At 41.4% G+C, this 26398-nt stretch overlaps 1 protein-coding gene across 2 annotated transcripts in view; it reads right to left on the bottom strand.

Annotated features, from left to right (window-relative positions):
- LOC142097180 (RING finger protein 112-like) overlaps positions 1-26039 on the bottom strand; it is a 28720-nt gene extending 2681 nt beyond the window's left edge. Inside the window, exons 1-11 of one of the 2 annotated variants that reach the window (XM_075178814.1) lie at positions 25944-26032; positions 13534-13625; positions 12897-13188; positions 12510-12704; positions 10965-11102; positions 10309-10413; positions 10121-10171; positions 9654-9710; positions 6958-7044; positions 5299-5422; positions 1521-1651 (exon numbers count right to left, since the gene is read on the bottom strand). In XM_075178814.1, coding sequence (XP_075034915.1) covers positions 1521-1651; positions 5299-5422; positions 6958-7044; positions 9654-9710; positions 10121-10171; positions 10309-10413; positions 10965-11102; positions 12510-12704; positions 12897-13181 — 1173 coding nt within the window. In that variant the 5' untranslated portion in view covers positions 13182-13188; positions 13534-13625; positions 25944-26032. Of the gene's footprint in view, positions 1-1520; positions 1652-5298; positions 5423-6957; positions 7045-9653; positions 9711-10120; positions 10172-10308; positions 10414-10964; positions 11103-12509; positions 12705-12896; positions 13189-13533; positions 13626-25943 lie in introns of both variants that reach the window. The other variant, XM_075178815.1, reaches the window with a different exon arrangement.
- Between the last annotated feature and the right edge of the window lie 359 nt (positions 26040-26398).

The following is a 26398-nucleotide window of genomic DNA, read 5'->3' as shown; positions in this document are numbered from 1 at the left end:
CCACTTCATTGGTCCAGTATGAGGCGATGGGTGGCCCGACCTGCGATCCCTGGTTAAAGCAGGAGGGTTTGATAGATTGGGAGAAGATCCAACTCCTGCAGCTTTACTTTTATTAATAAATAGAGCCCTTAATGTGAAGCAACAAGCTTCTAAATGCTCGTAGACCTTGATTGCATTAGGAAGTGACATTCGCCTGCCTGGGTACTTCCTGCTATTCTATACCGCTCCATGTTGTGACTGGAGCCCTACATGGCACTGGTGACTGGAGTAAGAAGTGAGTGCTTTCTGGGAGGAAATAGCAGCTTTTAGCAGCTCTACCGCTGCCGTAGATCATCCAGGAGCTTTCTTACACCAACAGAGACAATCGGTAGCTGATTGGCAGAAACACAAAAAATGCGATTTCCCCCCTGATTCATGTTCTGACGTCCGTCCGTTTTGTGTAGCGTATCATCATCATCATCATCAGTTATTTATATAGCGCCAACATATTCCGTAGCGCTTTACAATTGGGGACAAACGTAATAAACTAATAAACAAACTGGGTAAAACAGACAAAGAGGTGAGAAGGCCCTGCTCGCAAGCTTACAATCTATGGGACAATGGGAGATTGACACATGAGGTTAAGTATACATTTTGCATCTTGGCCCAGCAGGACTGCAAAGGTAGGGTGACTCATAAGCTAAATGATCCTGTCACACAATAATGTTGGTCCGGGGGTAGTTGTCTTGTATGAAATTGTGTAACAGGCTAAAGGTAGTGAGGTTAAGATGGTGGTTGAGGAATATTATACGCTTGTCTGAACAAGCGTATCTTGCCGAATCTGTTGCACCCACTACAGGGCAGGTGTAAATGCTGACTGATAGTGATGATTGACACTGCATAGTATTTTAATTAAAAATGACACGCTTGTATCTCTGTAGCTATAACAGAACAACTGTATGCAGCTAAGATAGACTATAAAAATGCATTCTATGTACAGTATACATTGAAATCATCTTTATTTGTATAATTAATATATATTTTTGGACATGAGTCAAGCCCTAAGTGACACTTAGGGGCATATTCAATTGTTGGCGTTACTGCCTAAAGTAACGTGGCACCCGCACTATTATCATCATTACGGTAATAGTGCACGTAAATACCATTATTACGGTACATTTCACGCAGGATTTCAGCTCAGGGAGCTGCAAGCTGAAATCCAGCTTAGTATTACCGTAATAATGGTAATACTTTTTCCGAGGCAGAAAACTCCAACAATTGAATATGCCCCCTAAAGTCAGCAGTACAAGCCAGGGGTGAGGTTTTAGCCAAAGATGGGGGTATACATAGGATCAGGGAGAGGACAATTAGTAGCTCTCTAATACTGTGATTTGCAGGACAAAGTCATTGAACATTTCAAAGTGTTCTCTTTCATATATGTCCCACCTTTACCTTTTAGTCCATTTAAAACGCAATATTCCTATGAGCACCCTCTTATAATCAACTATAATTCCACTCATTATTCACTATTAGGGACAGACCTTCAGTGTTCCCCCCAGATGGGCACAGGTGATCTGTTCTCCACGGATGTCAGTTTTACAGTGTTGCCAAATCCCACCCACAAGGTCAGATATGTATCTTGTAAGATGACTCCTGAAATCATCGTCCATATCTGTGAACAAAGAAAGATGACGATTGGTTGGAGACGGAAGATGGATCGTGATGCAATCACTGTCACATCTTATAAACTTACTTAAATAGTCCTTTAAACTTATACGTTATATATTGTAATATATCAATAGAACAAAGGGTAACAGCGCTAAATGACACTCAGGAGTAAACAATGTGAATGATAAAAATGGTCTCAAAAACCAGGGCAGAATAAACCAATACTACAAACATTTAATAATGCACATACATGTATTGAAATCCAGCAATATAATAAAATAAGGAGATAATACTCCTAAGGTGTATATAAAAAACCGCAATCAACTTGTCAATTGACTATAATGTACAATATTGTAATATATGTCTCTTTGTCTGTTCCAAGTCTTGTTTTATTCCTGTGTTTGTTTTAAAGTGTTAAGCGCTCAGGGCCGGTGCTAGGGTCCACGGCGCCCTTGGCATTTTTAAAAAAGCGGCGCCCCCCCCCCCCCCCCGCAAAAATAGCCGCCCCTCCCCCCTGCAAAAATCGCCACCCCCTCCCTCCTCCCTCCTCCTTACCTTGTCTCACCACCGCTGCTTCTCTGCTCCATCTCCTCCCCTCCACTCACTGACACTAGTAAGTGGAGGGGAGGAGACGGAGCAGAGAGGCGGCGATGGTGACAAAATAGCCTCTTCCCCCCCCTCCCCATGTATCTGAATGCTGTGCGGCGGCCGTGACAGGTATGGTCAGCGGTCGCCGCACAGTTTTAAAGTATTTTAGAATACTGTGGCGCCCTCCAGGCGCCCTCCAGAGCCCAGCGCCCTAGGCAAGTGCCTAACCTTGCCTAATGGGAGCGCCGGGCCTGTAAGCGCTGTATAAATATTAGTAATCCGCTAAACCATCTCTCTATACTTGGTTACTCACTCTCTCTAATCCTCCATCCCTCATACACGCTCCACTTGCCCTAGATCCCCTTCACTGACTCCCCCTTGTGCCTGCTGTCTGTTTGACCTCTCTTTAGTTTATAAGCTCTTACGAGCAGGGTCCTCTTCCCTCCTGTCTCACTACCTATTACTTCTGCTCCAGGTACACTGCCCACCTCCTCCTTGGGCTCTCTGCCCTTGACTCCACTCCTGCTTATCTTTGCACCTCTTTCGGTAGCTCCTAACCTGTTAGCTGCGCCCACACTTTTGGGCACAGATTCTCAGCTTGTGCAGACTATACCTTGCTCCACCCACCCCTTCAGCCTTCCTTTAGCTGGATACTATTAAATGTGCTCTGAGCTTTTGGAGTCTAAGGGGCATATTCAATTGGCCGCGTTACTGTCAAAATTAACGCGGCCTACGCACTATTATTGATATTACGGTAATAGTGCACATTATTACTGTTAATATGGTAATATCAATATCGGCTTTTTGCTGAAATCAGTGTTAAAATTACCGTATTAATGGTAATAGGTTTAACGCTGCAGTGTTAAGGGGGGAATTCAATTCGGCCGCGCTCAACACAGCATTAATTCTATTACGGTTCATGCAGTAATTTTAACCCTGATTTCTGCCATTGGCTCTCTGACCTGCGAGCAATAACCAGCGTTAAAGATTACCGTATTAACTGTAATAGTGCGCACTATTACCATAATATCGGTAATAGTGTGTATGCCGCGTTACTTTCGGCAATAACAGTGCCAATTGAATTCCCCCCTTAGTGTTACTCCTCTATTGTTCTCTGCTGTTATACCGTGTACAGTCTTATTGTTGTAATCTGTATGACACTGCGGACATCATAATGATAATGATAATAAATTAATTTTGTCACTATATCCCATAATGGACTTCTCAATCAGGTAGAAAGAACACATTTAGATCCTTTACATTTTCTCGCCCTTTGAACCTGCTGCTTAAGTTAACACTGGTTGGATGGTAGACAAAGGCCGCTTGTATAAAGTGTTCATGTTAATCATCATCATCATCATTTATATATATAGCGCCACTAATTCCGCAGCGCTGTACAAAGAACTCACTCACATCAGTTCCTGCCCCATTGGGGCCTACAGTCTAAATTTCCTAACACACACACACACACACAGACAGACAGACAGACAGACACACAGACTAGGGTCAATTTTGTTAGCAGCCAATTAACCTACCAGTATGTTTTTTTGGAGTGTGGGAGGAAACCAGAGCACCCGGAGGAAACCAGAGTACCCGGAGGAAACCCACGCAAACACGGGGAGAACATACAAACTACTCACAGATAAGGTCATGGTCAGGAATTGAACTCATGACCCCAGTGATGTAAGGCAGAAGTACTAACCACTGAGCCACTATGCTGCCCATGTTGTGGCATTGTGCCGGTCAGGTTACGGTGTTGATGATGATGTTAAAACCTTGTTACACAATCATTCAGCAACAAATGCTTTAAATAAACAGCTCATTACAAGTTAAAGTATAAATGAAAAATACGTAGAAAGGTGTGATAATAATGATAAATACCAGCATAGCCACACGATTATTAAGAACTGAGGTCTGCATAGGACCGAAGGATAATAAAAGCTTTGCTGTATCTTTAACTGAACTATTCTCTGGAGTGTTAACAGTTAATCTTTGGGTACGCCCATCTGGTGTCATAGGGGAGGGGTTTAGGACTATAAGTTGGATGGGCGGAGTTTGCTCAGTCCTTGGCAGTTTGGAAGTTGCCCACCCACCCTCCCTGTTACGTTTGATGAGAAAAGGACGCGATTGGATGCTCTGTTGATGGATATCAGCGTTGGCAACAGCATATCTCTCAGTGAAGACGGATGGAGTTGTGGCCGGAAAAGCAGTACAGTCGACGGCCAGTGGTTTGGGCCCACATTACGGTATTGGGCATGGTGAACCCGCCTCTCTTCGAGTGAATCGGCTATTAGTCTCGGTTTCAGGCACCGCCCTTGTGGGCTGCCCTGTGGTTGCTTCCAGTATAGCCCAGAGGAGGGGCGGGTTCGGTAGATTCAGGACGTGGTGCCCCGTCCAGGTAGATATGTGCGCCCGGGGTTTGATTGGTTGGTCCCCCACTTGAACCCAGGGGTTTGGTTGTTCCCCAGTGAGTAGTCCTAAGGATATGCTAGGACAGTTGGGTTTTGCCTGGCACACGTCGGACTGACTGCTTATTTTCACCTCCACCATGTTTATGAATAAATCATTTATTTGTGCCCTATTTCAAGTCTCGTGTCATTACTTCAGGTTATAAGTGCTAAGATGAAGGAGGTAAAGAGGTTAAGGTATCAGACATAAGACTTTTATAAATGTTCTAACACTTACTTGGAAAATAAAGATATTATAAAAATGTTTAATAAAGTAAATAAATAAAAGGGAAGTGAAACAAGGAAGTGAAAGTATATCACAAACACAGATCAATGGGGGAAGATAGTGGGTATATATCCAAACAAGTTTGTGTATATGCATCATACAGGGTGAAACATTCAGCAATATAACCACAGAGATTTACAGTGTATCAGTGTATGTGGAAGTGTAAGACTATAAACCATGACTGGTAATCAGATTCTAGTTTCCCAGAAGCCTCTGGAGTCTACGGCGTTTCTCAGTAAGTTGGGCGCCGCTACAACGCATTATGATGCAGACTCCGCAATCGGACAGTCTTACAATAGACGTAATCAGCCAGTAGTATTACAGTATTACCTGCCAGACTCCCCTGAGCCGATCGGAGGAATTGTTTTCCCGGGTAGGGTAAGAGGAATCCACTAACTGATGGACTTCTCAGAGTCTGCAACACCTGGCGGTGATTTGAACTCTTACGCAGCCTCTGAAAGGGAAAATATTAGGATATAAATATTTCTTATATTATTCCAAATCAACCTAATTGCAATAGAAACAGGGTTTGAAAGATTAAAGGGTAAATGTATCAAGCTGCAAGCTTCCGGCGGGTTTGAAAAGTGGAGAAGTTGCCAATAGCAACCAGATTTTACCGATCATTTATTTAGTACATTCTGCACAATGACAGCTAGAATCTGACTGGTTGCTATAGGCAACATCTCCACTTTTCAAACTTACCAGAAACTCGCAGCTTAATACATTTACCCTTAAAACTGTTTTCATCACCAAAATTCAAATTTACCTTAAAAACCAAGCATAACTAACAGCTAATCTTATTGTTTAAATATATATTTACTATAAAATGTCTTTTTTTAAAATAGACTTGTCACAATAGGGTCAGGGGGCTCATGGTTCACCACAGACTGATGAAAATGTAATGTAAAATATTATCACTTGCCATCCGCCCTCCAGTGGATTATCAGCATACTGCGTGCTCCCCCTAAGACTGCAGCTATGGCTCAGGAAGACTGAAGGGGAGGGACAGATCACTTCCTAAAATCTACACAGATAGCGTCTTGGTTGAAGTCGAATCTAGGTCCCCAGCCCTGTAAAGTAGGAATGCTACACCTTCTATAAACAGGAACCTCTTATGAATGCTACACCTTCTGTAACCAGGAGCCTCTTATGAATGCTACACCTTCTGTAACCAGGAGCCTCTTGTCAATGCAACACCTTCTATAACCATGAGCCTCCTGTGAGTGCTACACCTTCTGTAACCAGGAGCCTCTTGTGAATGCTTCACCTCCTATAACCAGGAGCCTCCTGTGAGTACTACACCTTCTATAAACAGGAGCCTCTTGTGAATGTTACACCTTCTATAACCAGGAGTCTCTTGTGAATCCTACACCTTCCATGACCAGCAGAAGGAGCAGGAGCACCACATTTCCCCAAGGACATGTTGGAGTTATTTTACCAACTACAGCCCCACACGACATTAGGTTGGGAGCAGATTTATTATTTAATATTACTGGATTCCAAGATGACTTCTAATATCTGTTTTTACTTACTGTACAACTACATTATTCCCTAAAATAAATACATTTTAATTAACACAAGAAAACAAAATTCAGAAATAAGCGCCCTCCACACCACGATACGTCTACTAACAGGTAACAGGTAACTTTTGCTTCTGATCATGTATCTCCGGGAAGCTCCTTCATCTTCTGCAAGTCCCTGGGAGGATCTCTGTGAGCAATCTTCTCACATATCCCAGAGCATTTATAGAAATACTATGATGGTTTCCGGGTATATGAAACACTCACATGTTGCTGGGGTTGTGAGTAGCTCACAAAAAATGGTGGATCCCTGATGCATCAGAGTCGGGTGTCACATGATCAGTAACGATGACTGTGGAGAGCCGCTAGGGAGGTAGGTTGTACCCACTGGTGCAATCTGAGGCCAGAACCCACCCTCTATACAGATATTAAATAACTGTGTAAATATATCATGTATTACCCATCATACCTCCATCTCATGGTCTATATAGGTCCGAGCAGCTTCTCTGCCACAATCATCTGGATCATGCCAGTCTCGCACCAGGAGATCCAGGTGCTGTTACATAAAACATCACAGGAACAGTGTCATTGTGTGGTACAAGGTTATCCATAAAATATATGAAACAATGAGAAATAGAAGAATAAAGTAAAGCAATCTAAATATGGCTGGAGCAATGACTGCCAGAATAGAGGAGATTCATCCTGCACCTTCTGATGTATATTATTATTATTATTATAACCATATATTTTTAGTTCCGCAACGCTGTACAGAGAACTCATTCACATCAGTCCCTGCCCCATTGGGGCTTACAGTCTAAATTCCCTAATATACACACACACACACACACACACACACACACACACACACACACACACACACACACACACACAGATAGAGACAGACTAGGGTCAATTTTGTTAGCAGCTAATTAATCTACTAGTATGTTTTTGGAGTGTGGGAGGCAACCAGAGCACCCAGAGGAAACCCATGCACACACGGGGAGAACATACAAACTCCTCACAGATAAGGACATGGGGTCATGGGGTCATGGGGTCATGGGGTCTGATTCTACAGGAAAAAACAGTCAGTATTTAACTTATGTGCAAAACAGAATACTAGTTTGCACCCCTTGCATTGTAACATGGTTTTGTCCAGGAGACTTAAATAAGAAGTTCCTAAAGTTAAGATCCTTAATGAATCAGGCCCATGGTGGGGAAATGAACTCATGACCCCAGTGCTGTAAAGCAGAAGTGCTATCCACTGAGCCACCGTGCTGCCCAAGTATTGATATAGTAATAGGAAACATATGAGAATGGCTGAGATAAAGGTCGTTACAACATTGATGTTACCTAAGTCACTGTGTGAAGTACACACTAAATTAGAAATTGTGCACCCCGTGGTTATACTACATTACCCAGCACCCCCCTCATCCAATATTTTTACATGTAAAACATGGTAATTGGTAAAGACCAACTAGTTAAAAAGAATATTAGAGAGGAAGAATAAATTTAAAAAAACATTATTCAGTTTGTGTGCTGCCCCCTAAAGTGTGATGCTCTAGTCACTTGCCGAGATCGCCTATAATGACGATACAGGCTGAGATCCAACCTCGACCATATGCATAAAGCAGATAATTCCCAATACCTATATGGTGCAAAACATCACAACATGAGTGGAGTTTATATGTTCTCCCCGTGTTTGCGTGGGTTTCCTCCGGGTGCTCCAGTTTCCTTCCACACTCTAAAAACATACTGGTAGGTTAATTGGCTGCTATCAATATTGACCCTAGTCACTCTCTCTCTCTCTGTCTGTGTGTGTATGTGTGTGTGTCTATATTAGGGAATTTAGACTGTAAGCTCCAATGGGACAGGGACTGATGTGAATGAGTTCTCTGTACAGCGCTGCGGAATCAGTTGCGCTATATAAATAAATGGTGATGATGACGATGATGAGCACAATAATAGCCGTTTCCTCTGGTGCCTCAGTCTAGTTGTGAGGTTATGCACCATAAAAAGATGATGAATTAACTCTTTAAATTCATTTTGTGGAGCATTTTGATGAAGTAGAATGAGAAATTTACAATTCTTGTTTCCAAGAACATGAAATGAATAATCCCAGTTTTCTTTAGCATAAACCTGTAGGTTAAACAATGTCAAACAACTCATTCAACTCATTCTAAAGTAAAAAAAAAAAAAAGTGGACTCAGTGTAAAAACCCTGAAACCCCGAGCTCACAACTGAATTAGTGGCTAACAGGATGGAAGTGGCAAGATACGGAGATAACGAGTTGGGATAAGGTGATAACGGATGTGTGGAATGAAGGTATGAGCTTAGGTTAGAAGATGATACGACAGAGGGATGGACCTAAGTAGGTATAAAAAGATTTCTGGATGTGTATGAACTTGTGGGACTATAGGTAGTGGTCCTATGAATGGTTGTTTAACATTGCTGGGATGGAAGGTATGTGTGAGATGAATCGACAAGCTAAGATTAGATGTTGGTGGGATATAGTGGCGTATCCAGGGGGACGCAATCGGGGCGATCGTTCCCCCTAGCAGGAGTTTGCTGCCGAGGGCTGCACACTATGTTCAGGTCCGTTCGGCAGAGACAGGCAGGGACAGTGTGCTGCCCGGCTGCTCTGATTGTGTTTAAAACACAATCAGAGTGGCCGGGAAGCACACTCTCCCTGCCTGTCACTGACAAACGGACCTGAACATATTGTGCAGCCGTAGGCTGCCTTAGGTATCAAAAAGGGCAAGTGGCCTAAACCACCTCCCTTAAATCGCCCCGGATAAAACTATTTTCTAAATCTGCCCCTGGTGGGATAAAGGTGATGTGCAGTATGGAGATATGAACTCTGAAGAGAGATTTGATGGGATCGAGCCTTGAGTTGTGGTTAGAAGTGGGATGATGAAAATAGTATGTTGGTGGAAGTATGAATTTGTAGGATTAAAAGTTTGTGGGATGGAAGTGACAGGTGGGATTGACATGTAGGATATCCTTGGCTAGTTAATGGCTGATGTGATGGAAAATAAGCTGAAAGATGAGTTGAGTTTAAAGGCTAAATGGAGAAATAAAGTTGTAGAGATTCTACAAGAAGATGCTGAGATATCAGAAGGGATTAATCATAATGTTATCAGAGGAATGTAAAATGGTTTCAGTTACCTGTAGATATTGCAGGGAAAATGATTCTCCTGTCAGCTCGGAGATGTGAAGATACATCTGAGAGGACAGTTACAAAAAATTTAATTAGAAACACAGTTCGGGCATTTATCATATGCTATTACATTATAGCTACCATAAAGTATTTGTAATTTTGAATTCACATTTTGTAGTATTAAAACTGCATAACCATATACATCTTACTTGTTGCCGTCCCACTCCAGAGCCCCAGGGGCTCCGTGGCGCATTTCAGCCCTGGCTGAAAATACTACAGAGTGGTGGGGATGTGGGATGAGCTCAATTCTCCCCCTCCACAGACATTTTAAAGTGGTAAATGTAAATGTTCTGCCACTTAGGCAGTAATGGAACTTTAAGCTACAGTTTAATGCACAAATAATTTCCTAGTGTAGTTATAAACTATCTAAAACAAGTTTATTCCATGACATTGGAGATCCTCAAGGTGACCTTACCTCAAGATAGTCCAACTCTGTAGTTTTCAAACTTGCGTTAACATTGAAAATCTGGGAATTAGATTGTAGACATTGTGGCACAAAAAATAAATACTTCTCATAGATCCATCCTAATATTTCATATATAGTAAATACTAGGATAATAACAATAATAATTATAGTAATAATAATAAATACTGATCTATTACCAGGTATGAGCTGAGAAGCATTGACAAAGTAGACAGTTTAATGCAAGATTCTAGGTTACTCTCAATATCCAGTGACCCCTCTGTGTCCAGGACAAACACGGCCATCTGAGGAGAGATAGAAACATAGATGTTCTAATTAAACATAGGAATAAGGAGACGATAGCCAATCTCCATTCTGTGTAGGCAGCATTCAGTTCAATGAACTTAGAAAGGAAATATTTTAATACTATTATAACCACAAAGATGTTTCTACAACACTGTAGTTGAAATTAAAAAGCTTCAATACTTATTGTTACCATAGATTTGTAGCATCCGACAGTGTTCATAGCAGCGGACAGAATGGAAAAACAAGACATACATAAAACAGGGACATAAAATGTAGACAAAATAAATATAGACATGACAACAAAAGGTAGAGAGGGGCCTGCTCATGAGAGAGCTTACATTCAAATTGAAAGTAGACACAGCTGAACCAAGAGGAGCGAGTGTGGCTCAGATTGGAGATTGGGATAGTTCTGTGCATTAGTGCAAAGATTGCTTCTATACATGATAATTACTTCATGTGTAGTTCTCATTGAAAAGATAAATATACCTATGTATAAAGGAGAGAGAACTGATATCTGAGGAAATAACTAGGAAAAATGGCACAATCTTACCTTTTGCCTGTTCCTCTCCAAGATAAAAGGTCTGTTCCACATCCAAATCCCCTTTGTAAGGCCGTCTGTCCCAGATGACCATTCAAACCCTTTGAGAGGTTCATTAAGTTCCCCAAAGGTGACTGGATGGCCTTTCACCTAAAGGGGAAAAAGACAGAAACTAGTTACTTTATCTGCCATTGTCAAAAATACTGTGCCATATGATGTATCTTAACGAAGGATATCATTATCCGTGTATGACATGGCCATACGCCATACAGGACAAGGAGGTCTATTGTTATATAAATGCTGTAGGACAAAACAGGTCAGGCCAATCAGTATTAGGTAAGTAAATCTTTGGATAATGGACGAGCTGAAGGCAATGAACCAATCACTAAAACCCCAATTTTAAGCCAACCATCGTCAATGCCCTCCTCTCCTTACAGCATACATTACAACACTACAGATATCCTTACTTTTGCACTGCCAGGTTTAAGCCTATAGGTTATTGCTGATGTACTAATTGCATCAAAGGGACCCAGCTGCAAGGGAATAGGGGATCCGAGCCTGGGAGTGACAACTGGTTGGTCTGGCACCAATACGAACAAACTCAGTACACTCCCAGCAACCAAACAGGAATAATAGAAGTATTAGGAGCTCCGACTCTGGAATGTTCAAATTTATCAACTTATCCCTCTGTGAGCTACTTAAATAGAAAACAGTTAAAACTTGTTGAAAAGGGTGTTAAATAATACATGAATGCTGAGTGTCATCACACCAAGGATGAGAGTATATTTTGAGAATCTAATGTACTACCATTTCTGCTAATCTCCTAGACCTACTGAGACCAGCTGTCAGTGCCCCAGGCCAAGTATCCAATTCAAATTACTCACCCTTACCTACAAACCCTCAGCATCACCACTACCCCCTCTTCATACATCTCAAGCCTAATCTCAAAATACTGTTCCTCATGTCCCCTTAATTATACCTCTGATCTTTATGCTAACCCCTCCTACTCCAGATTAAGAGATTTTTCATACCGCTACCTAACCATGGAATTTGCTATGACACCTGATCAGCATCTCTCCTAGCCTGCAAACCTTTAAATGCTCTCTGAAAAAATACCTCTTCACTAGGACATATTCTACTCACACAAGTACTATCCCTCAGATGTCGCCATCTCCTTACACTTGCTCCCTTTGCCTCACCTCTTTCCCGACTAGATTGTGAAAATCTATGAACTGGGCCCTCCCTACCCTTTGTTTTCAAGTCTACATTTCTATTGTCTACCATGTATGTCCCGGTGCTGTGAAGGACTGTGGCACCTTACAAATCAACAACAACAATAATGGTAACTATTCAAGGCTGCTCTCCCCCACAAGGGGATTCACTTTAAAGTTCTCCAGAAAATATTCAATGTACCAGAGATGTAAGTCAGTATATTATCAGTGGTCCTAGGCACGATAGATCCTCCCTCTATGCAGAGATTTTATTTTTTGTACATTTAGTACTATTGTAATGACCCCATCACCCCTATCCAATGTCCAGTCTGTGTCTATTTCTCACCTGGCTGTGAAGGGCTCTCAGAATATAATTCATCAGAGTGGATTTCCCCCGTCGCTTCTCCCCGATCACACAGATGAGGCACAGGGGGTAATCCGCAATCTCACTGTCCAGGAAACATCTCTGTACTGCGGATTCATCTAAGTGGAGCTGGCCCTCTGCATCAGTGTAAACCAGCTGAACAGCAGAGGCAGGAGTCTAGTAACAGAACCAATACAAAATGTCTTGTATTTATTATTTTCAGTATTTGGACTTTTCACCTCTGCAGAATTCTGTCTATGTCCAACTACAACATTCTTTATCCCACTTCTAACAGCAATACAACCCATTCACATCATTAATTCAATAGCACAATATATGTTTTTGTATAACAACTGTATTCTGTAATACCATATTTTCCTGTTTGGCCTTTTCTTCTTTGACCACTAGTTGGACCTTTGTAACCAGATGTTTGAGTCTATAGGCCGGTATGAGCTGGTCTTTGGGACAGATCTTCCTGCACTCTGGACACCGGTATCCTTGTGGTTGTGTGGTGGCCCAGTAGGAGGTGATGCAGGCTCTGCAGAAGGTGTGTCCGCAGGTGATAGAAACTGGCTCAGTGAGCTCCTGAAGACACACAGAACACGTAATATCCTCTTCTAACTTGGAGAAACGAGCAGAAACCTCCAGAGGCATGGTGGCCCTAATGCAGATATTTCCAGGAAAAAATACAAATCAAAACAAAGTACTGACATAATATAGAAACACTAAGCCTATATTGTACATAAATAAAGAACAGAAACTAATATTGTCAATCGAGCCAAAGAAAAATCAAGAACAATGGCAGCTTTGCAAACAATGAAATATGGATTTAAAATCATGGTCAGACAGGGATATAAGCTTTTAGATGTGGACTAAAGGTTGTAGAGGACTTTGATATTTAGATTTAGATATTTACCAGAAAGCTGATAACATTATCACTGACAAATACTAGGGAATTAGGTGGCTTCAGTAAAAAGAATCTACGTAAAGCAGAAAAGGACATTACCCAAAATGTGCACCCGTAGAAACGTGCAGCTTAGTACTGCTGCTCCCGATGAGACGTGTGGGACCTGGCAGTCACTCAGATGATTGAGGAACCTGTGCGTAGATTATTGAACAAGAACTAAAACTAGGGAAGTTCACTATTACACAGAAACAAAACAGATAAGATAGACGGATACTCCCCTTAATACCGTGCTCCATGGTACAGAGTGTGTGTGAAAGGCTCCTACATAGACTGTTATGGGCTACACATAAATATCAAAATATAATCACATTACTCCCCCGCGAATCCACACACACAAATTCCTCTGCTACCAAAGAGAAGCCAGATTTAAAAATTAGATAATGTAATTGCTACTCGACATGTTTATTAGACTTAAAGGGAATTTAGAAAAATGAGAGGTGAAAACATTCAAAATAGTTGATTTTTTTTATTGCAAAAATGCTTTTGGTTTATTGCAAAATATCATACTGCAAATATAAGAAGAGGAAGCAAAACATTTCAGCTAACACTGATAAATAAAATGAAAAAGACAGGACTCAGATTTTATCCGGGTAACCTACTGACAAGTAACGTACATACTTCCTTAAGAACCTAATGGAAGTTATATCTCAACATGTTTTGGCATAAAAGAGTACAAGTATGTCAGGACTCAGTGGCCACTTTATGTACAGCTGCTTGTTAATGTTAACATCTAAGCAGCCAATCATGTGTCTGCAACTCAATGCATAAAAACATGCATGACATGGTCAAGAGGTTCAGTTGTTGTACAGACCACCAGAATGGGGAAGAAATGTTACCTAGGTGACTTTGACCATGGAATGATTGATGGAACCAGGTGGGGTGGCTCGTGTATCTCAGATCTCCCGGGATTTTTATGCACAATAGTCTGAGTTTACATAGAATTGTAGGCAAAACATCCAGTGAGCGGCAGTTCTGTGGGAGAATATACATTGTTCATGAGAGAGGTCAGAGGAGAGTGGCCAGAATGGTTCAAGTTGACAGGAAGGAAAGAGTAACTCAAACAATCATGTGTTACAGCAGTGATATGCAGGAAAACATATCCGAACGCACAGCACGCCAGACTTGGGCTACAGCAGCAGAAGACACCTCCAGGTTCCACTCCTGTCAGCTAAGAATAGCCAACCGAGGCTACAGCAGGCTCACCAAAACTGGACAGCTGAAGGCTGCAAAAACATCATCTGTTCTGATGGATCTTGATTTCTGCTGTAACATGCAGATGGTAGGATCAGATAACAGCATAAACAACATAGATCTATGGATCCATCCTGCATTTTATCCACGGTCCCGGCTGATGGTGGTGATGTAATGATGTGCTGAAAATTTTGTTGGCACACATTAGACCTCTTATTACCAATCGAGTATTGTTAAAATGCCACAGCCTACCTACATCTAACATGACAATGAGTTCAGTGTGCCACCAATGGCCTCCACAGTCACCAGGGGGTACATTTATCAAGCTGCAGGCTTGAAAAAGTGGAGATGTTGCCTATAGCAACCAATCAGTTTCTAGCTGTCATTTTGTACTAAATAAATGATAACTAAAATCGCCACCTTTTCAAACCCAGCAGCTTGAAAAATTTACTCCCAGATCTCAATTCAATAAAGCACATTTGGGATGTGGTGAAATGAGAAATTTGCGACATGAATTCATGCCGTGAAAAATTCAGACAGTTCTGGGATTAAAGGGGAGTCCTACCCAGTACTAGAAAAGTGCACCTAAGTGGCCACTGAGTGTATATTTATTATATGTGTGACCAAGTCACTGGTATGGTGTATGAAAACAGGAATATTTCACCTAGGTTGCTCACCTACTGCTTTTAAAACCCCAGGAGAATGTATGTCTGTAGTAGCTGTGAGCTGCTGTAAGACTATAAGCCTCTTGAAAAGCCGGAAAAGGGTCCTGGGGTTTATGGATGGAGAGAGAAGGGTGGGCTCCATCCATTAGGCCTGTAACCAGATCTTCCAGGTTACCTGTGCTCCTGTTGGTAATCAGGAGTTGCACCTGAATGGGGCTGCAGAGTCTCTGTGAGAGAACAGCCTGATATTTGCCTGTAAGTGTCTGTGGTGATGGTTTATTAGTCAGGAGTGACACATGTTTAGTTAGTTGGATGGCAAGGTGTTAACTTTAGTTTTCTTTTCTTTTACTGCTTAATAAAACTGTCTGGGACCAGTTGTACCGAACGTTGGCCTTGTGCGGCTTATCTGCTGCTATACATTACTGTTTACCCCAGGAGATGGCACCTGTGCCCCTCACTTGCTTAAAACTGTTTTGGGTTTCTACTATTACTACAAAAAAAATTCAGACTGGAATGCAATTTGGGGGAATTTTCATGTACAGCAGATAAAACTTATTGTAATATTGATAAATCCTGTTCACTTTCTATATTGTGGAGTAAGAATGGTTTAGGTAATCAAATCATCTATCGATCAAGTCACATCATTTTATGCAGAAATTACCACTTGCTTTGTTATTTTATGGGTAGACAAATAAATAATAAAATGGGCAGAAATTAACGGTGGTTCTTATACACCTGATCTCAAAAATATTTTTATGTGTTGTGTTATTGTTTTTGTTCCATTGTGAACCCGGAAATAATTTTTGTGGGTGTTTCTGTTAGGGGTGTGCACCGGGCACTTTTAGTGTTTTGGGTTCTGATTAGCTTGAGGTTTTGTGTTCTGATTTGTTTTGCCAAAACACCTGACAAAAGGTTTTGGTTCTGATTTAGGGTTTTGGGTTCTGATTTATTTTTAAAAAAGCTTAAAAAGCGCTAAAATCCATTTTTTTTTTTTTTTTTACACTCCTACGCTATTATTAACCTCAATAACATTCAATAACAATCATTTCCACTAATTTCCAGTCTATTCTGAACACCTCACAATATTCTTTTTAGTCCAAAACGTTGCACCGAGGTAGCTTTCTGGACCGCGTAGTGGAGTGGGCCCGGTACCCAATTTGGTACCGGGGCCACAATATATCACCCTCAACAGTTCAGAATTCCACTGCACAGCTGCCTGCTCCTACATCCTCTGCAGCATATACAGGGTGTAGTTCGAGCGTGTCAATACCTCTTGTTTTTGACGATGACAGGTCATTTTCATTAATTTTGGATTTGGCCCCAACACTGAATGTAGTTGATATGCATCTATCTGGACTGCGTAGTGGAGTGGCCCCGGTACCCAATTTGGTACCGGGGCCACAATATATCATCAAAGCGTACGAAGGGCTTCATCCACAAGAGCTACATGCTTGGTGGAATCGCAATGGTTTACCAGCTCCTCCCTTACTTTCTCTTGTAATATAGATTGCACTATTAGATTACCTATTCTCTTGCACTGCTTAAAGAATGAACGTAGTAAATGTAATATAGATTGCAGTTCCTATTTTTTGGACTGCTGAAACAGTGAACGTAGTAATATAGATTGCAGTTCCTATTTTTTGGACTGCAGAAACAGTGAATGTAGGTATTGCAGTACTAATATTTCAGGACTGCAATAATATATTGCTCTAGAATTTTCTTTATACTTTTTAAATATTTTTTTTTTTTTAATAATTAGACAATTACTATGGACTTAGCACAAAAATGCACAGGACTAAAGCACCACTGGACTCAGCAGGACAGACACTGGCCAAAGCACCACTGGACTTAGCAGGACAGAGCACAGGACAAAAGGACCACTGGACTCAGCAAGGACAGAGCACTGGACACAAGCATAAAGCACCACTGGACTCAGCAAGGACAGAGCACAGGACACAAGCATAAAGCACCACTGGACTGATCACGCAGGAGTACCACTACCCTACAACCTCCCTCTACCCTGATCACAGCCCAAATGAAAATGACGGCCGCTAGCGGGGAATTTATGCAATCCGAGTCTCGCGAGATCCGACGCGAGACTTGGACGTCAGAGCCTCAGTTTCATTTTTTTTGGCACCGGAATCCGAGCCCGCTCATCCTTAGTTTCTGTGGATCCCAATAACATTTTATGGCTTTGTATCAGTTTAAAAATGAAGTTCTGTGGGGTGGAGAGCAGCATGAAGTGATACCACAGCTCTGTATATAATGAATGTGGCTGAAAACTACATTTACAATAATGCACTACAGGAAATAGGTCTGCATTACACAGCCTCACTATAGACCCAATCAAACTGCAAAATGCTGGGTATAGGGACCCAAAAAGGTCATTGATCGCATGTGGCACCATCAGATGTTGGTTGGGATGAAATATAATGTGGTTGAATGTGGATTAAGACCCCATCTTACAATGTATGTGGTCATCACACAACTGTGCTTATGCTGTGGGACTTAGACCCTCAGCCAGATTGCCGAATTAGCTTTTAAAGATTATGGTCACCTTAACAGTTACAAACAAGGTAACAAAGTGATTTTCAAGTTGTGGGGTGGTTGGTAGACACCCTTAATGGTGCCCAGAGCACCTACATAAAACTACTCCCCTGGTTCCCAGACAGTGCTGTCTCTTCTAAACTACATGTTGCATTCATAAATATGTATTTTTGATGCAGATTAAATAGAAGCCCCTTGTTTTTAAAGTGACATGCCCTGTAAAAATAAAGCAATTGCACATAATAAGTGTGTTCATGTTGTACTGGGGTCACAACCTTGTCACATTGGGGTAGGTCACATCTCCCGGGAGCGTTGCTAGCACTTGGTCTGCATGCTCTGCCTGGAGGTCATAGTGGCACAAAGCCAATGGTGCCCAATATACTATCGCCAGCTTTGTACACAAGGTAGGGTTATTTATGTCACAGCAGCTTAATTGACTGAAACAGTATGATATCATGGTAGGGCAGTAACCTAAATATGTCAGGTGGGGTTTCAGCCATCTTTAATGGAAAGGGGGAGGGATTCCTGTATCTAGATTTAATGTTCATCTTTAACAGAGCTGATGTGGAATAGTAAATTAAAACAGGACTTGCACCCATTTTGTGGAATTCCCTCCCTCGCTCAATAAGACTTTCCTCTAGTCTTCAAACCATCAAGCGTTCTCTAAAAACCCAGCTCTTCAGTCAAGCTTATGATATTCCTCAACCAGCATCTTAATCTTCCTACGTTACCCTATTACCACCCTCTACACAGCTAACACAAGACAACAACCCTCTGACCAACATTGCTGTGGGACTGATCACAAAGCCCACTAAATACTTTTACCTTTGTATTCTAGCTGGACCAATGTGCAATATGATGTAGCACATGTCCTTGTGTTTCAAACTCCCATTGTCCCATAGATTGTAAGCTTGCGAGCAGGGCCCTCTTACCTCTCTGTCTGTATGTATTACCCAGTATTGTATTATTAATGTTTGTTCCCAATTGTAAAGCGCTATGGAATTTGCTGGCACTATATAAATAAATGTTGATGATGATGATGATGAATTGCGCTAATATTTTGCAGAAACCAGAAAACCCATTCTGGAGACAAAGATAAACGGCTGATAACATATTGTTGGGTTAGATATAAAGCCTGACCTCAGGGACCACTAGATGTAGGTGCTACATATATACAGTATCTTGTACAGTGGAGGAACTACCATTGGTGCAGTGCACCAGGGTCCATGGAGATAATGGGGCCTGCTACATGGCAGATGCAGATAGTTGGGGGCCCCGGTTCCCTCCTCCCCGCACCAGGGCTCACAGCTCGCTAGTTCCGCCTCTGATCTTGTACATCATTGGATGGGCCTGTCCTCTCGTGTTTGTGTAATAGGGAGTCTGGTGTGTGTATTTGAGTGTGGCTTGTGGTGCTGAGCATTTAAAAATACTTTCCATAATTTCAGGTTGTAAAAATTATTCTGCAATTGATGCGTTATGACAAAACATAACAATTCCTTAGTGATGGAGTTTCCCTTACTGGTTCATACAGATATTTAGACTTTTGGCCTAATATCTATCGCCAAGACAAATGCCCCAGCTCAGCTGCCCTGTGATCTCCTGGACTAACACCAGTGGGGTTGAAGCCATGGCAGTCTTAAGGTAGTGTAAAAAAAAGGGGGGGGGGGGTACTCAGTCCTTTGATGCTTTTGTCCCTAAATATGTAATCTAGAAATGCCAAAATCCAGCTTGGCGACAAGTGCATTTCAGTGGAGTTTTATCATGTGTTGGCTCAACCATAGTATGTGTCATTTATATGGTAATTATACTGCTTAGTGATTACCCAATCAGTATTACTGTAAATTTTATTTGTGGATGCAGGTCTTATATGTAATCTGCTATTCTGTACTGTGAAATTAGGATATTTATATACTGGTAGTATACAGACACTTTTCACAAAGAAAGCTCACAAGATATTTAAACCTATAGAAAACTTAACTTACATTGTATTGTGGTTAATTGGATGCCCTCTGTATTGTACGGTGGTCACTAGATTGATTTGTGCATTGTATAGAAGTCCCTAGAATGCTCTCTGTATTATATATCTATCACTAGTTATTATGTATAAAAGTATAATACTTGATTTGTCAAAATACATCCCCAGTATTTCTCCTTGAGGATTAAATGTGCAGTCTCCTGTCTATATGGACATAATTTATTCCTCACTAACTTGATACCATTTATATGCAGTCTCCTGTTTATACTGATACCATTTATATGCAGTCTCCTGTTTATACTGATACCATTTATATGCTGTTTCTGCCTTTTCAGCATTCATGGTCTGTAAAATACCATAACTTTGCCTCTAAACTGTGCTGGCTCCATAAGATTAGTTCTGATATTAGGGGACTAATTTTGTGCAGTCAATCACCTCTTGCTACCTTTCATAATTTAACCATGTTCATCTACTTATCAGAGATACAATCTTAAATATATAAAAGTGTTGCTGAAGGAAATAATAAACATAGGGTCACACATTTCTCTTAATCACAGAAATAAATTAGATCAATATGTTAATCAAAGAACTAGGCTCCTACTGTAATAAGTCAGCAGCAATTAATACAAGTGTTACAAGCTGTAACAAACACATCTGACAAGCTGAGGCTACTGGTGAAGGCTTGGAGGGCCGCATGTGGCCCTAGGGCTGCCTGTTATCCATCATTGTTCTAACCTATATATTATCTCTGTCCACTAGAGATGAGCAAGATTTTCAGCAATGTTCCACAGAGTATTCATCTCATTACCCATGTGGCCGTGTAATATTGCACGTTTCTCAGGTCAAATTTAGCCTCAAGTGTTTCCAGTCCTGCCCCAACCATAACAAACAGCAGAAATAACAACTATTGCCCCAACACTATTCCTAGACTATAAATTCTTAAAACATGCTAATTTTTAGATAGAGTGCAGAATGGTCACTCTACTGAAAGGTGAAAGGTTATCTTCCTGGAATGTCCAAACTCTGCGAGGCTGCTCCACCATGAAATTCCATATCCACAAAATGTTGTATCCTTTTACACCGATCAGTCACTATTTTAAAACCACCTGTCTAATATTGTGTAGGTCCCACATGTGCTGCCAAATCAACTTTGACCCATGGAGGCATGGGCTCCACAAGACCTCTGAAGGTGTCCTGTGGTCTCTGGCACCAAGACATTAACAGCAGATCATTTAAGTCCTGTAAGTTGTGAGGTGGGGCCTCCATGTCTCAGACTTTTTTTCCAGCACATCCCACAGATGCTCGATCAAATTGAGAACTGGGGAATTTGGAGGCCAAGTCAACACCTTGAACTTTGTCATGTTCCTCAAACCATTCCTGAACATATTTTGCAGTGTGGAGGGCGCATAATCCTGCTGAAAGAGGCCACTGCCATCAGGGAATACCGTTGCCATGAAAGGGTGTACTTGGTCTGCAACAATGTTTAAGTAGGTGGTACATGTCAAAGTAACATCAGCATAAATGACGGGACCCAATGTTTTCCAGCAGAACATTGCCCAGAGCATCACACATCCACTGCCAGGTTGCCTTCTTCTTATAGTGCATCATGGTGCTATCTCTTCCCCAGGAAAACATACACGCACCTGGTCATCCACATGATGTAAAAGAAAATGTGATTCATCAGAGCAGGCCACCTTCTTTGATTGCTCCATGGTCCAGTTCTGGCGCTCAAGTGCCCATTGTAGGTGCTTCTTCGGCTACGCTACCCCATACGTGGACTGTGTTCTTGCACCTTTCTATCATAGCCAGCTTTAACTTTTTTAGAATTTGTGCTCCAGTAGATCTTCTCTGGGATTGGAGCAGAGCGGAAAGCCTTTGTTCCCCACACAAATTAATGAGCCTTGGGTGCCCATGACCCTGTTGCCAGTTCACTGGTTGTCTTTTCATGGACCACTTTGGTAGGTACTAACCACTGCATACCAGGAACACCCCACAAGACCTGTCATTTTGGATATGCTCTGACCCAGTTGTCTACAATTTGGCCCTAGGCAAAATCACTTGCCCAATTTTCCTGCCTCCAACACATCAACTTCAGGAACTGACTGTTTACTTGCTGCATAATATATCCCACTCATTGATAGGTGCCATTGTAACAAGATAAACAATGTTATTCACTTCAGTTGTTAGTAGTTTTAATGTTGTGGCTGATTGGAGTATCTCTCTGTATTCCTGATCTGTGATCTCTCTCACTGTACTATAACCAGACACTATGTATACTCCCTGTATCTCTCTGTATTCCTGATCTGTGATCTCTCACACTATAATATAACCAGACACTCTGTATACTCCCTGTATCTCTCTGTATTCCAGATATGTGATCTCTCTCACACTGTAATATAACCAGACACTCTGTATACTCCCTGTATCTCTGTGTATTCCTGATCTGTGATCTCTCACACTGTAATATAACCAGACACACTGTATACTCCCTGTATCTCTCTGTATTCCTGATCTGTGATCTCTCTTACACTGTAATATAACCAGACACTCTGTATACTCCTTGTATCTCTCTGTATTCCTGTTCTGTGATCTCTCTCTTACACTGTAATATAACCAGACACTCTGTATACTCCCTGTATCTCTCTGTATTCCTGATCTGTGATCTCTCTCTTACACTGTAATATAACCAGACACTCTGTATACTCCCTGTATCTCTGTGTATTCCTGATCTGTGATCTCTCTCACACTGTAATATAACCAGACACTCTGTATACTCCCTGTATCTCTCTGTATTCCTGATCTGTGATCTCTCTTACACTGTAATATAACCAGACACTCTGTATACTCCCTGTATCTCTCTGTATTCCTGATCTGTGATCTCTCTTACACTATAATATAACCAGACACTCTGGATACTCCCCGTATCTCTCTGTATTCCTGATCTGTGATCTCTCACACTATAATATAGCCAGACACTCTGTATACTCCCTGTATCTCTCTGTATTCCAGATATGTGATCTCTCTCACACTGTAATATAACCAGACACTCTGTATACTCCCTGTATTCCTGATCTGTGATATCTCTCACTGTAATATAACCAGACACTCTGTATACTCCCTGTATCTCTCTGTATTCCTGATCTGTGATCTCTCTCACACTGTAATATAACCAGACACTCTGTATACTCCCTGTATCTCTCTGTATTCCTGATCTGTGATCTCTCTTACACTGTAATATAACCAGACACTATGTATACTCCCTGTATCTCTCTGTATTCCTGATCTGTGATCTCTCTTACACTGTAATATAACCAGACACTCTGTATACTCCCTGTATCTCTCTGTATTCCTGATCTGTGATCTCTCTCACTGTACTATAACCAGACACTATGTATACTCCCTGTATCTCTCTGTATTCCTGATCTGTGATCTCTCTCACACTATAATATAACCAGACACTCTGTATACTCCCTGTATCTCTCTGTATTCCTGATCTGTGATCTCTCACACTGTAATATAACCAGACACTCTGTATACTCCCTGTATCTCTCTGTATTCCTGATCTGTGATCTCTCACACTGTAATATAACCAGACACGCTGTATACTCCCTGTATCTCTCTGTATTCCTGATCTGTGATCTCTCTCACTGTACTATAACCAGACACTATGTATACTCCCTGTATCTCTCTGTATTCCTGATCTGTGATCTCTCTCACACTATAATATAACCAGACACTCTGTATACTCCCTGTATCTCTCTGTATTCCTGATCTGTGATCTCTCACACTGTAATATAACCAGACACTCTGTATACTCCCTGTATCTCTCTGTATTCCTGATCTGTGATCTCTCACACTGTAATATAACCAGACACGCTGTATACTCCCTGTATCTCTCTGTATTCCTGATCTGTGATCTCTCTCACTGTACTATAACCAGACACTCTGTATACTCCCTGTATCTCTCTGTATTCCTGATCTGTGATCTCTCTCACACTATAATATAACCAGACACTCTGTATACTCCCTGTATCTCTCTGTATTCCTGATCTGTGATCTCTCACACTGTAATATAACCAGACACGCTGTATACTCCCTGTATCTCTCTGTATTCCTGATCTGTGATCTCTCACACTGTAATATAACCAGACACGCTGTATACTCCCTGTATCTCTCTGTATTCCTGATCTGTGATCTCTCTCACTGTACTATAACCAGACACTCTGTATACTCCCTGTATCTCTCTGTATTCCTGATCTGTGATCTCTCTCACACTATAATATAACCAGACACTCTGTATACTCCCTGTATCTCTCTGTATTCCTGATCTGTTATCTCTCTCACACTGTAATATAACCAGACACTCTGTATACTCCCTGTATCTCTCTGTATTCCTGATCTGTGATCTCTCTTACACTGTAATATAACCAGACACTCTGTATACTCCCTGTATCTCTCTGTATTCCTGATCTGTGATCTCTCTCACACTGTAATATAACCAGACACTCTGGATACTCCCCGTATCTCTCTGTATTCCTGATCTGTGATCTCTCACACTATAATATAACCAGACACTCTGTATACTCCTTGTATCTCTCTGTATTCCTGATCTGTGATCTCTCTTACACTGTAATATAACCAGACACTTTGTATACTCCCCGTATCTCTCTGTATTCCTGATCTGTGATCTCTCTCACACTGTAATATAACCAGACACTCTGTATACTCCCTGTATCTCTGTGTATTCCTGATCTGTGATCTCTCACACTGTAATATAACCAGACACTCTGTATACTCCCTGTATCTCTCTGTATTCCTGATCTGTGATCTCTCTCATACTGTAATATAACCAGACACTCTGTATACTCCCTGTATCTCTCTGTATTCCTGATCTGTGATCTCTCTCACACTGTAATATAACCAGACACTCTGTATACGCCCTGTATCTCTCTGTATTCCTGATCTGTGATCTCTCTCATACTGTAATATAACCAGACACTCTGTATACTCCCTGTATCTCTGTGTATTCCTGATCTGTGATCTCTCACACTGTAATATAACCAGACACTCTGTATACTCCCTGTATCTCTCTGTATTCCTGATCTGTGATCTCTCTCATACTGTAATATAACCAGACACTCTGTATACTCCCTGTATCTCTGTGTATTCCTGATCTGTGATCTCTCACACTGTAATATAACCAGACACTCTGTATACTCCCTGTATCTCTGTGTATTCCTGATCTGTGATCTCTCTCACACTGTAATATAACCAGACACACTGTATACTCCCTGTATCTCTCTGTATTCCTGATCTGTGATCTCTCTCACACTATAATATAACCAGACACTCTGTATACTCGCTGTATCTCTCTATATTACTGATCTGTGATCTCTCTCACACTGTAATATAACCAGACACTCTGTATACTCCTTGTATCTCTCTGTATTCCTGATCTGTGATCTCTCTCACACTGTAATATAACCAGACACTCTGTATACTCCCTGTATCTCTGTGTATTCCTGATCTGTGATCTCTCTCACACTATAATATAACCAGACACTCTGTATACTCCTTGTATCTCTCTGTATTCCTGATCTGTGATCTCTCTCACACTGTAATATAACCAGACACTCTGTATACTCCTTGTATCTCTGTGTATTCCTGATCTGTGATCTCTCACACTGTAATATAACCAGACACTCTGTATACTCCCTGTATCTCTCTGTATTCCTGATCTGTGATCTCTCTTACACTGTAATATAACCAGACACTCTGTATACTCCCTGTATCTCTCTGTATTCCTGATCTGTGATCTCTCTCATACTGTAATATAACCAGACACTCTGTATACTCCCTGTATCTCTCTGTATTCCTGATCTGTGATCTCTCTCACACTATAATATAACCAGACACTCTGTATACTCCCCGTATCTCTCTGTATTCCTGATCTGTGATCTCTCTCACACTGTAATATAACCAGACACTCTGTATACTCCCTGTATCTCTCTGTATTCCTGATCTGTGATCTCTCTCATACTGTAATATAACCAGACACACTCTATACTCACCGTATCCATGGATCCCTCTGTATTCCTTGTCTCTCCCTGTTCTCCGCTGTATATAGGAAGACAGAACAGAAAGTGAAAGTGAGTTAGTGACACTTCCTTCCTCATCCTATTGGGTGACACATCATCCTAGCAACAGAGTTGAGCATCGTTGGAGTTAGTTACAGATGATATGTGAGCCGTGGGGATAGACAGTCGGATGTCTGGTTGTGTAGTAAGATTTAGTAGCAGGAAGATGGAGGGTATATTGTAGATTTATAGATCCCTGGATAGACCTCACTGAGCAATGTGTACAGATCTGGGCCTCTGTCTTCATACAGACATTGGTAAAATAAGAGTATTTCAGTGCATGGGCTGCCTAGTAAAACTCATCAGGAAAGACATAAAGAGCTGATCATATCCAGCTTAGAGATGATAGGATTGTATTAACCCCTTCGCTGCTACTGCATCTTTTTCAC

This window comes from Mixophyes fleayi, chromosome 7 (assembly GCF_038048845.1).
Source record: "Mixophyes fleayi isolate aMixFle1 chromosome 7, aMixFle1.hap1, whole genome shotgun sequence".
Taxonomy (NCBI): Eukaryota; Metazoa; Chordata; class Amphibia; order Anura; family Limnodynastidae; genus Mixophyes; species Mixophyes fleayi.
This window is presented reverse-complemented; position numbering and strand designations above follow the sequence as displayed.